At 33.1% G+C, this 13,085-nt stretch overlaps 1 protein-coding gene across 1 annotated transcript; it reads right to left on the minus strand.

The window, feature by feature from the left end:
- Window positions 1–2,532: 2,532 nt before the first annotated feature.
- LOC119613336 lies at window positions 2,533–9,236 on the minus strand. Its single transcript, XM_037969351.1, has 2 exons — window positions 8,777–9,236; window positions 2,533–3,545 (listed from the first exon to the last, which is right to left on the minus strand). The coding sequence occupies exons 1-2, from the start codon at window positions 8,789–8,791 to the stop codon at window positions 3,141–3,143; spliced, it is 420 nt and encodes a 139-aa protein (XP_037825279.1). The 5' UTR covers window positions 8,792–9,236; the 3' UTR covers window positions 2,533–3,140.
- Window positions 9,237–13,085: the final 3,849 nt, after the last annotated feature.

Here is a 13,085-nt window from a genome sequence, read left to right on the forward strand (position 1 = left end):
AGCAATACTTGTACCAAATTTTATATGGATATCTTACTTCAGTAATGAGTTATTCGCGTTTAAGTGATTTTCGGGAGGGGACCTTGTATGGGAGCTATGACCAATTATGGACCGATCCAAGAAAACTTTCATAGTAATATTTCTGTATATAAGAGCAATACTTGTACCAAATTTTATATGGATGTCTTCATTTACTAATGAGTTATGTGGTTTTAAGTGATTTTCGGGAGGGGACCTTGTACAGGAGCTATGACCAATTATAGACCTATCGGAAAAAAATTTCACAGTAATATTTTTGTGCATACGGGCAATACTTCTACCAAATTTTATATGGATATCTTTATTTTGTAATGAGTTATGTGCGTTTAAGTGAGTTTCGGGAGGGGACCTTGTATGGGAGCTATGACCAATTATGGACCGATCGGAAAAAACTTTCTGAGTAATATTTCTGTATAGATAAGCAATACTTGCACCAAATCTTATATAGATATCTTAGTTAAGTAATGAGTTATGCGCGTTTAAGTGATTTTCGGGAGGGGACCTTGTATGGGAGCTATGTCCAATTATGGACCGATCCAGAAAATTTTTTCTCTGAATGAATTCTATAGACATAGGATTTTAATTTGTAAAATTTTGTGAAGATATCGACATTGTGGCGGAAGTTATTTACAAAAAACCCATTTTCCGGGAATATGTACTTTTGTATGGGAGGTATATGAAATTGTGGACCGATTCTAGCAATTTTCAGCAGAGATCAAGTTCTTGTGTAGAAACTTATGTGTGGTGATTTTCATGAATTTATCTTGCATAGTTTTCGAGAAAATTGCATCCGAATGTGTAAAAAATGCTTATTTTTTTCGAGGTTGTTTTAAATTTTGATTCATAACTTTTCCCGGTATGAACCGATTTTGCTCATTTTCAATACCAAACTGCTTAAGACAACAATGAATATTTTCGGTGAATTTGGTGTACTTCCTTTGCTTAGTTTTAACGTGAGCGTGTTTTAGGCAGACAGACGGACAGACAGACGGACATAGCTAAATCGACTCAGAATTTGATAAGGACCCAGAATATATATACTTTGTTGGGTCTCAGATGAATATTTCTTGGTGTTACACACGGAATGACAAAGTTATATATACCCTCTATCACCACTGATGGTGGTGGAGGGTATAAAAAATGCAAATATTTCTCAAATTCTTTATAAAAATTTTATATATCTTGCAAAATTCTAAAAGGTCAACCAAATGACGAAATATTTCACAAAATCTTGCCATGCACTAAACATTTGATTTTTTAGAAACAAAAGTATCCTGCAAATTTCTAAAAAGTCAACTGAGTAGTAAATATTTCACAAAATCTTGAAAATTACTGAGCAGTTAATTTTTATGACTTTTTCTAAAAAGTCAAATTAATAGTGAAATATTCCACAAAATCTTCTAAATTGTGAAATAAAAAAAAAGTCACTCAAGTAGTGAAATATTTCACAAACTCTTGTGATTTATTGAATAGTTGTTATTCTAGAAACTGTCTTACATTCAGTTACGAATTTAAAACAATACAAAGATTTCTCAAAATCCAAATATTCTAAAATATTTCTCAAATTCGCTATAAAAATTTGAAATATTTGCAAAATTCAAAAAAGCCAAATGATAGCGAAATATTTCACAAAATCTTGAAAATTACTGAACAGTTGATTTTTAGTCAAATGAATAGTGAAATATTTCTAACTGAATAGAGACATATTTCACAAAATCTTTTAATTCTGTCAACGATTTCTTTTAGAAAGGCATTTATAAAAAGTCAACTTAATAGAATATATTTCAAAAAATCTTCGAATTTTGTCAACGACTCATTGTATAAAGTCACACAAATAGTGAAATATTTCCCAAAATCATGCAATTTACTGAAATTTCAGAAAATTTCTAAAAGCTCAACTGAGTAGCAAAATATTTCACAAAAATGAAAAATGGTGAAATATTTCACAAAATCTTGCCATGCACTAAACATTTGATTAGCTAGAAACAAAAGTAGGAATATCCTGCAAATTTCTAAAAAGTCAACTGAGTAGTAAATATTTCACAAAATCTTGAAAATTACTGAGCAGTTAATTTTTATGACTTTTTCTAAAAAGTCAAATTAATAGTGAAAATCTTCTAAATAGTGAAATATTTCACAAAATCTTGCAGCTGAACAGTTGATTTTCTAGAAACAGTGTTACATTTAGTTACAAATTTAAAAAAATGCACAAATTTCACAAATGTATAGTGAAATATTTCACAAAGGTAGAAATATCTTTTATATTTCTAAACATTCAACTGAATAGTGAAATATTTCACAAAATTTTCGAATTTTGTCAAAGATTTTGTACGATGAAGAGCTTTTTCTTCACCGGCAACGTTATAGAGCAATTCGGTTTACTTTGAATTGTTGTCTATAGGTTGCTGAAATTGTTCTATGGGCAGTGATTATCTATAAAACAAAAGAAATTAAAAACCGTGGTACCGACAAATAAAAAGAGCGATGTTTTTCGATTGACTTCAACTATGACAATGATTTATTTATTTAAAAATTCTTTTCTTAAGCCTAACAATTGATCATGTAAATAAGGGCTACACTGTTGTTATTGTAATATTATTTGTTTCTCACTTCCAATGTACCAACTCAACTTGTTTATTTATATTCAAAATATGCAAAAACAAAATACATGCAATAAGTCTCCAAAATAAGAAATTGCATTTTTAAGAGCAACAACAATATGCTTATAATAAGAATTGGAGTGAGAAACAAATAATAAAAACTAACGGGTCATTACCAAAAATATGTACAGTGGTTAGTATGAACAAAAAATAATGACAAATTACAGTGGCAACAGTGAGCCAAAAATATGAATAAATTTAAATACAATAAAAAATGGAAAATTTAAACAAAACAAAATAATAATGTTAGTAATTATTATACGGTGACCTAACATTCCGGCCCCATTGAAAGGACACTTTCAAGAAGATAGAAGAGCTAGTCTGTGGATGGGGCGACGTATAACTCCTTTTGTAGTTTTGATGTCGACAACTCGAACACGATCATCTCTTCCACGAACAATGTTGATGATTTTACCCATGAGCCAACGCTGCGGGGGTAAATTATCTTCTTTGATGATGAGGGGTAATATTAGAGTTGGTGCTAGTCCATTTGTTGCGAGTCTGGAGCTCATTTATATAATCATGGGACCACTTTTTCCAGAATTGTTGCTTGATGGCGCTTATTCGGGCCCAATATTCAAGTTTGTTAATCTCTTTTATAGGAACATCACGTTCTGGCAAACTACGGAGGGGAGCGCCTATCAAGAAGTGTCCTGGTGTAAGAGCTTCAAAGTCACTGGGATCTGAGGATAGATGCGAAATGGGCCTCGAGTTTAAAACTGCCTCTATCTCAATCATAGCCGTTGCGAGTTCTTCGTAGGTGAGCCTTGTGTTGTCCAGGGTTCTGGTTAAGTGACCTTTGGCCGATTTGACGCCGCCTCCCACAATCCGCCAAAATGTGGTGCCCTAGGGGGAATAAATCGAAAATTAATAAATTGATTCGAGCAATAATTTGTAATAAAATTTGAATTTTTTGGCTCAAAAAGGAACGACTTTAATTGAGCCAACTTAGAGTTTGCATTTGTTGCATTATCACAGAATATATCTGTGGGCAGACCTCTACGACCAATCATCCGTTTTAGGGCAGCAATGAAGGCATCTGTTGACAGGTCGGATACCACTTCAATATGGACAGCTTTGGTAGCGAGACAAACAAATATAGCGATGTATGTCTTGTAGGGGACCTTTCCTCTAATTCTTAGGAAGGTGTTGACTGGACCACAAAAATCAACAGCACACCTTGCAAAGGGCCTTGACGGGTTGAGTCGTTCCACAGGCAAATTTCCCATCATTTGTTGCAACAATTTTGGGCGTTAGCGAATGCATTGAGGGCACGAATTTACAATGCTGCGACACAAATTCCTGGAGTTGATGATCCAAAATTGTTGGCGAATCAATGACATTAGAGCCTTGGGTCCAGCGTGGTAGTTACTGGTGTGCAGATGACGTACGTAACAGTGGACGAAATGGCATTTGCTGGGCAAGATTATGGGGTGTTTTTGGCCTTCAGAAATTGCCGCGTACTCCAAGCGTCCGCCGACCTTGAGCAAGTTGAAACCATTTGACGAATCTAGGAAGGGGTTCAGACACTTTAGAGCACCTTGGGGATATTTCTTCTTTAGAGCTCGAGTTATGTCATCTTGAAAATGTAGTTTCTGGATGTTGAAAACGATACAAAGTTTAGCATTTTCTAATTCTTGGGGCTGCAAAGAGTCAGAATTGGAAATATTAGTTTTTGTTTTTTGAGCAAAACGAAACATCCAGGCAATAATACGAATGATTTTTAAGTAGGAGCTATATTTTCCAACAGAATCGAGGATGTAGTTAGATTTTGTTTCAAGATGAAGTACGGTTTTCCGTTTTTCTTTGTCGAATACTTGCTGATTTTCTTCGGAGAGTTTATCAGTTTTAGTAGGGGGCCACTGAACAGGATCGAGAGCGAGAAATGCTGGTCCGTTGAACCAGATGGATGAGGCGAGTTCCTGCACAGTTGAACCACGAGAAACGATGTCAGCAGGGTTGAACTGGGTTGGGACATGTCGCCAAACGCAGCCATTAGTTAGATCTTGAATTTCTGATACCCTATTGCCAACAAAAACTGACAAAGTAGATGAATGTTGCTTTAGCCAGTGAAGAACTAGTTGCGAATCTGTCCACAGAACGACTTCCAGATTTGGTATTGCGAAAAGATTTTTGATTTTGGAATACAATTTTGCTAGAAGTTGTGCGCCACATAACTCAAGTTTGGGTAACGATTTTCGCTTTGTAGGAGCAACTCTAGATTTGGCAGTAAAGAGCCGAACAACAACATTTCCTGAAGAAGTTTTAACACGAAAGTAAAAACAACAACCATAAGCACGAATTGATGAGTCACAAAAGCCATGAAGTTGAACTGATTTAGAATCAGGAGCGAGACAAAAACGAGGAATTTTAAGTGAAGGTAATAGTTTGAGATCAGAGACGAAAGATTTCCAAGCCGAGTGTATTTCTTGAGGTACAGACTCATCCCAGCCAATTTTTAGAATCCACAACTCTTGCATGATGATTTTAGCTTTTATTATGAGAGGGGATAAAAGTCCTAGGGGATCGAAAAGCGCTGACGAGAGCGACAAAATTGTACGTTTGGTTATTTTTTCATCAATTTGGACTTTAGGCGAAAACAAAAATAGGAAAACATCTTTTTGTTGGTCCCAAGAGATACCAAGAGCGCTAGTTACTGCAGAATCTTCAATATTAAGGTCTTTGACAGTTTTGTCGTCCTGAAAATCTCTATGATTAGAGTGCCACTTATCTAATTGAAACGAATCACGAATTAGAATTTCATTAACCTCCTGCTTCATACGAGACAATTCTTCAAGCGTATCTGAGCCACAAAGAAAATCATCAACGTAAAATGATGACTTAATGGTTTTTGCACCAAGTTCGAATTGGTCCATGTATTGGTCTGCGAGATAGTGAAGGCTTTTGATGGCAAGGTAGGGCGCAGCTGACATTCCATAGGTGACTGTATTTAGGTGATATGTTCGAATTTCTTCCTCTTCTGAATTTCTCCACAAAATATATTGGAATTTTTTATCTTGGGAGTCAATAAGGACTTGTCGATACATTTTTACTATATCGGCAGTAAGAGCGAAGCGATGAAGACGGAACCGAAGTAAAATTTTATACAGCTCATCTTGAATTGTTGGGCCAACCATAAGAAGATCATTGAGAGACTTCTGGGACGATGATGGACACGAGGCATCGAAAACAACTCTTAACTTTGTGGAAGTGCTACTTGGTTTGAAAACGCAATGGTGAGGGATGAAATAATGAGGCTCGTGTAGACGAGGGCTACGAACTAGACTCATATGTCCAAAATCTTCATACTCCTTCATAAAAGCAACATATTGTGATTTAAGATTGCTGTCACGAGCAAATCGTCTCTCTTGAGATACAAATCTTTTAAGAGCCATATTTCGAGAAAGACCTAAAGCGTCAGGAGATTCCTTGAAGGGCAATTTAACAACAATCCTACCAGAAGATTCACGATGAACAGTATCATTGAAAAATGTTTCACATTCAGATTGTTCTGTTGTCAAATCATTTGATTGAACTTCATCAATTTCCCACAAGCGCTGTAATTTAAGATCAATATCTTCTTCTGTCGAGAGCATACAAGAAGAGCCACAAATATTGGGTTGTTTTGATACATAACGACCTGCTACAATCCATCCGAAAAGTGTTTTGTGTAATTTAGGCAAATTAGGGCCAAGTTTTATTTGACCAACTGCTAAAATGTCGAAAAACGTTTCAGTACCAATAAGTAAATCAATTCGTTTTGATTTGAAGAAGTTTTCATCCGCAAGTATTTGGGGGCAAATTCCAGGATGAGACATCTAATTCATTATCAGGTTGATATGAAATATGAGGTGTGACACAAAATGAGAGCGAAACTTCAAAATCTGTGACTCGAGATTTTACATTTGTGGACGACCTATATTTAGATTTGCTAAGAGTTTTGTACGAGGCAAATGTAATTTTTGGGAAAATTCATCGGTTATGAAATTCAATTGAGAGCAAGAATCTAACAAAGCGCGTCCCAATTGATAGCGACCAGTGGAGTCACGAACTATAACCATGGCAGTAGCAAGCAGCACCTGTTCCGGCGAGGATTTTTCCATATGGGTATGGACCGAGGCAGAAGATTCATTCAAGGCAACATGAGAAGTAATAGGTTCAGCAGCAGGGGACGAGGGCCGAGAAGCTGGCTGAGACCAATGAAGCAAACTATGATGCGAGCGAGAACAAAATTTGCACTTGAATGTGGAGGAACAACTACTTACTTGATGCCTTTTGGACAAACAATTTAGACAAAGGCTTAGACGTTTTGCATTTTCATACCTTTGACTAACATCCATATCTTTGAACCGAGAACAACGACTAATTGAGTGGTCAGATTTGGAGCAAAGCACACAAGAGCGTTTTGATACCGAAAAAGTATACCCAGGTTTTGAATTTTTAGATTTGGACTCACCAGATTGATGATCAGGCTTACGAGGGGCCACAAAAGTATGGTTGGTATCAACCGATTCCAAAAATTGACAACGCCTTTCAAGGACCTTGGAGCAATCATCCCATGTTGGCAATCTGGTAAAGTCCAAGGAATCTTTCCACTTTCTTCTGGTATCTTCATCCACTTTTTCCATCACTATGTAAATCAGCATGGAATTAGCAATATCACTATGTGAGCCAAGAGACAGTAAGGAACTATAAAGGGCAGAAACATTATCGACGAGACTTCGTAATTGGGCACAATTGTATTTGGACATGGCAGGAAGTTCAAAAAGGGCGGTAATATTTTCCATAAAAATAAGCGAGCTATTATCATAACGCGTTTTGAGCCTTTCCAGAGCCTTCGGGTAATTTTCGTTCGTAATCTGGAAAGCCTTGACCGTTTCTAGAGCTTGGCCTTGGAGGCAGTTGAGCAAATGATTAAACTTTTCAATATTTGATAGGCCAAACTCGCGATCGATAACTTGATTGAACGACGTAATGAAATTTTTGTACTCACTGTACTTACCACTAAATGTGGGCAATTTCAGCTGAGGCAATTTGTGGCTGGGAGCTGGGAAACAAATGGTGGACTCGGACAATGTTGTATTATGAACATCTTCACCAAGCTGCGACTGGATATTCATTTTGGCTGAGATGTACAAATCCTCTATTTCGGGCCTAGCATTGTCCTCGGGATCGTATTTATACCCTACACCACTTTAGTGGGGAGGGTATATTGGATTTGTGCTGATGTTTGTAACATACAAAAATATTCGTCCTAGACCCACCTTAAAGTATACCAATCGGCTTAGAATCGTTTTCTGAGTCGATTAAGCTATGTCCGTCCGTCCGTCCGTCCGTCTGGCAGGCTGGCTGGCTGGCTGGCTGTCCATGTAAACCTTGTGCGCAAGGTACAGGTCGCAATTTTCAAGATAATTGGATGAAATTTGGCACGCACGTTTTATTTGACCCAAGGACGAAGCCTATTGAAAATGGTTGAAATCGGTCCATTATTTCACCTAGCCCCCATAGAACAGAACCCCCCGAAAAGGGCTTTTGAGCTCATAATTTTGTTAAATTTACAGATATATCGATAAAATGCGGCACAACTAAGTTTTATAGAAGTCTGGATGACCCTGCCAAATTTCATAAAGATCGGGCCCCATTTGACCCTAGCTCCCATACAAAGTCCCCTTCAGAAAATTACTTGAATGTCCCAAATTAACTTATAAACACAAATATCGCGATGAAATTTAGCACAATAAAATATTATGTAAATATAAATATATTCACAAAATTTTATCGGGCTTGGTCCATATTTGCCCCTAGCCCCCATATAAAGCCTCTTTCAGAAAATTAGATTTTCATCCATAAATTGCTTAAATGTATCGGAACAAGGGAATATTGAAGATAAATGCTTTATTATGAAAAATAAATCACATTTAATATTCATAACTGGTGTAGGGTATCATATGGTCGGCCACGCCCGACTATACTTTCTTACTTGTTTTCATATTGGGTTTGATACGTCAGTATCTGCTTAAAATATGACTCCAAAATCCCCAAACGGCACTTCAACTCGGCTGACGAAAGTGTCTTACCTTCTCCCCTTCCATTGGCTTCGATTTGGTTCTTGATGCGGGTAATGCTCTTCTTAGTGTTAGCCCGTTGCCGCTTAACCTCCTCCAGAGTCATCATAAATTTTCAATAAGTAAGGTTAGATGAGCCAAAAATGTCCAAAAGTATTTACAAAATGGATGACACGCAATATTCCGAGCGACAAATTAAATATACACAGAATTTTATATTATATACTGGAACCAAGAGCGAACAAATTTATGTATTTTCTTGTATATAAAAATTTGCGGTAAAATTTTAGAGTCACTATTTTATTTTTCCACAAAAACTGTTCTTATGTATTGAGCCGACAAAATTTTTATAATGTTTGTAATAGGTTTTTTTTAAAATAGATTTGTAATAGGTGCGTCACCAAAAATTTGTTTAACAGTTTTTTATATATGTTGCACTGTCTCTTGATTTTTCGAATAGTTTTTTTATATGTTTTCTCAGAGTTTTTTTTTTTAATGTTTAATTTTTTTTTTTTTGTTGCACAAAAGTTTTTTATTTGAACCACAAAGCTTTTTTTATTTCTGTAGCACTAGATATCTCTTTTATCATAGAACCACAATTTCCACTTCACAATACGACCGTACACTTTTACTTTAAGTTGTACTTCAACGACAATTTTAGAATATACCACGGACCGAGAAAGACAAATTTAGTAAGATTTAGATTAAGTTGCCGGTGAAGAGCTTTTTCTTCACCGGCAACGTTATAGAGCAATTCGGTTTACTTTGAATTGTTGTCTATAGGTTGCTGAAATTGTTCTATGGGCAGTGATTATCTATAAAACAAAAGAAATTAAAAACCGTGGTACCGACAAATAAAAAGAGCGATGTTTTTCGATTGACTTCAACTATGACAATGATTTATTTATTTAAAAATTCTTTTCTTAAGCCTAACAATTGATCATGTAAATAAGGGCTACACTGTTGTTATTGTAATATTATTTGTTTCTCACTTCCAATGTACCAACTCAACTTGTTTATTTATATTCAAAATATGCAAAAACAAAATACATGCAATAAGTCTCCAAAATAAGAAATTGCATTTTTAAGAGCAACAACAATATGCTTATAATAAGAATTGGAGTGAGAAACAAATAATAAAAACTAACGGGTCATTACCAAAAATATGTACAGTGGTTAGTATGAACAAAAAATAATGACAAATTACAGTGGCAACAGTGAGCCAAAAATATGAATAAATTTAAATAATATAAAAAATGGAAAATTTAAACAAAACAAAATAATAATGTTAGTAATTATTATACGGTGACCTAACAGATTTATTTTAGAAAGTCACTCAAGTAGTGAAATATTTCACAAACTCTTGTGATTTATTGAATAGTTGTTATTCTAGAAACTGTCTTACATTCAGTTACGAATTTAAAACAATACAAAGATTTCTCAAAATCCAAATATTCTAAAATATTTCTCAAATTCGCTATAAAAATTTGAAATATTTGCAAAATTCAAAAAAGCCAAATGATAGCGAAATATTTCACAAAATCTTGAAAATTACTGAACAGTTGATTTTTAGTCAAATGAATAGTGAAATATTTCACAAAATCTTCTAATTTGTCAAAGATTTTTCCTAGAATATCACCAACTAGTGAAATATTTCACAAAATCTTACAGCTTTACAGTAGATTTTCTAGAGACAGTATTACATTCAGTTACAAATTTAAAAAATTTCACAAAATCTCTATAAAATGCACAGTGAAAAATTTCACAAATGTAGAAATATCTTTTATATTTCTAAAAATTCAACTGATAGTAAAATATTTCACAAAATCTTCTAATTTTGTCAACGACTTATGTTATAAAGTCACACAAATAGTGAAATATTTCACAAAATCCTACAATTTACTGAAGCGTTGACATTCTTGAAATAGTTTTACGTTCAGTTACAAATTTCAAAAATGCAAAATTTTCATAAAATATCTATAAAAAGTAAAAATATCTTGCAAATTTCTAAAAAGTCAACTTAATAGAGACACATTTCAAAAAATCTTCCAATTTTGTCAACGACTTATTTTATACACACAAATAGTGATTTATTTCCCAAAATCTTGCAATTTACTGAAATTTAAAAAAAATTCAAAATGCTCAACTGAGTAGTAAAATATTTCACAAAAGTAGAAATATCTTACAAATTTATGAAAAATCAAATGAATAGTACAAAATATTTCACAAAATCCTTCCATGCACTCAACAGTTGATTTTCTAGAAACAAAAGTAGAAATATCTCGTAAATTTCTAAAAAGCTAACTGATAGAGACATATTTCACAACATCTTTTAATTCTGTCAACGATTTCTTTTAGAAATTCACATAAATAGTGAAATATTTCACATAATCCTGCAATTTACTGAATAGTTGATATTCTAAAAATAGTCTTACATTCAGTTACAAATTTAAAAAATGCAAAGATTTCTCAAATTCTTTATAAAAATTTGATATATTTTGCAATATTCTAAAAAGTCAACCAAATGATGAAATATTTCACAAAATCTTGCCATGCACTGAACAGTTGATTTTCTAGAAACAAAGAAGAATATCTTGCAAATTTCTAAAAAGCTAACTGATTAAAGACATATTTCACAAAATCGTTTAATTCTGTCAACGATTTCTTTTAGAAAGGCAAATAAATAGTGAAATATTTCACAAAATCCTGTCTTACATTCAGTTACAAATTTTAAAAAATGCACAAATTTCACAAATGTATAGTGAAATATTTCACAAAATCTTGGAATTTTGTCAACGATTTATTTTAGAAAGTCACTCAAGTAGTGAAATATTTCACAAACTCTTGTGATTTATTGAATAGTTGTTATTCTAGAAACTGTCTTACATTCAGTTACGAATTTAAAACAATACAAAGATTTCTCAAAATCCAAATATTCTAAAATATTTCTCAAATTCGCTATAAAAATTTGAAATATTTGCAAAATTCAAAAAAGCCAAATGATAGCGAAATATTTCACAAAATCTTGAAAATTACTGAACAGTTGATTTTTAGTCAAATGAATAGTGAAATATTTCTAATGTGTCAAAGATTTTTCCTAGAATATAACCAAATAGTGAACTATTTCACAAAATCTTACAGCTTATCAGTAGATTTTCTGGAGACAGTCTTACATTCAGTTACAGATTTAAAAAAAAATGCAAAGATATCACAAAATCTCTATAAAAAGTATATTTCAAATTTCTAAAAGGTCAACTGAATGGTGAAATATTTCACAATGTAAAAATATCTTCCAAATTTCTAAAAAGCCAACTGAATAGAGACATTAGAAACAAAGGTAAGAATATCTTGCAAATTTCTAAAAAGCTAACTGAATAGAGACATATTTCACAACATCTTTTAATTCTGACAACGATTTCTTTTAGAAAGGCACATAAATAGTGAAATATTTCAGAAAATCCTGCAATTTACTGAATAGTTGATATTCTAGAAATACTCTTACATTCAGTTACAAATTTAAAAAATGCAAGGATTTCTCAAATTCTTTATAAAAATTTTATATATCTTGCAAAATTCTAAAAAGTCAACCAAATGATGAAATATTTCACAAAATCTTGCCATGCACTGAACAGTTGATTTTCTACAAACAAAGGTAAGAATATCTTGCAAATTTCTAAAAAGCTAACTGAATAGAGACATATTTCACAAAATCGTTTAATTCTGTCAACGAATTAAAAGTAGTAAATATTTCACAAAATCTTGAAAATTACTGAGCAGTTAATTTTTATGACTTTTTCTAAAAAGTCAAATTAATAGTGAAAATCTTCTAAATAGTGAAATATTTCACAAAATCTTGCAGCTGAACAGTTGATTTTCTAGAAACAGTCTTACATTTAGTTACAAATTTAAAAAAATGAACAAATTTCACAAATGTATAGTGAAATATTTTATAAAATTTTCGAATTTTGTCAAAGATTTATTTTAGAAAGTCACTCAAGTAGTGAAATATTTCACAAACTCTTGTGATTTATTGAATAGTTGTTATTCTAGAAACTGTCTTACATTCAGTTACGAATTTAATAAAATACAAAGATTTCTCAAAATCCAAATATTCTAAAATATTTCTCAATTTCGCTATAAAAATTTGAAATATTTGCAAAATTCAAAAAAGCCAAATGATAGCGAAATATTTAACAAAATCTTGAAAATTACTGAACAGTTGATTTTTAGTCAAATGAATAGTGAAATATTTCACAAAATCTTCTAATTTGTCAAAGATTTTTCCTAGAATATCACCAAATAGTGAAATATTTCACAAAAT

This window comes from Lucilia sericata, unplaced genomic scaffold (genome assembly GCF_015586225.1).
Source record: "Lucilia sericata isolate MDLA Ls3-8-SP2 unplaced genomic scaffold, ASM1558622v1 Contig002069F_arrow, whole genome shotgun sequence".
Classification (NCBI taxonomy): Eukaryota; Metazoa; Arthropoda; class Insecta; order Diptera; family Calliphoridae; genus Lucilia; species Lucilia sericata.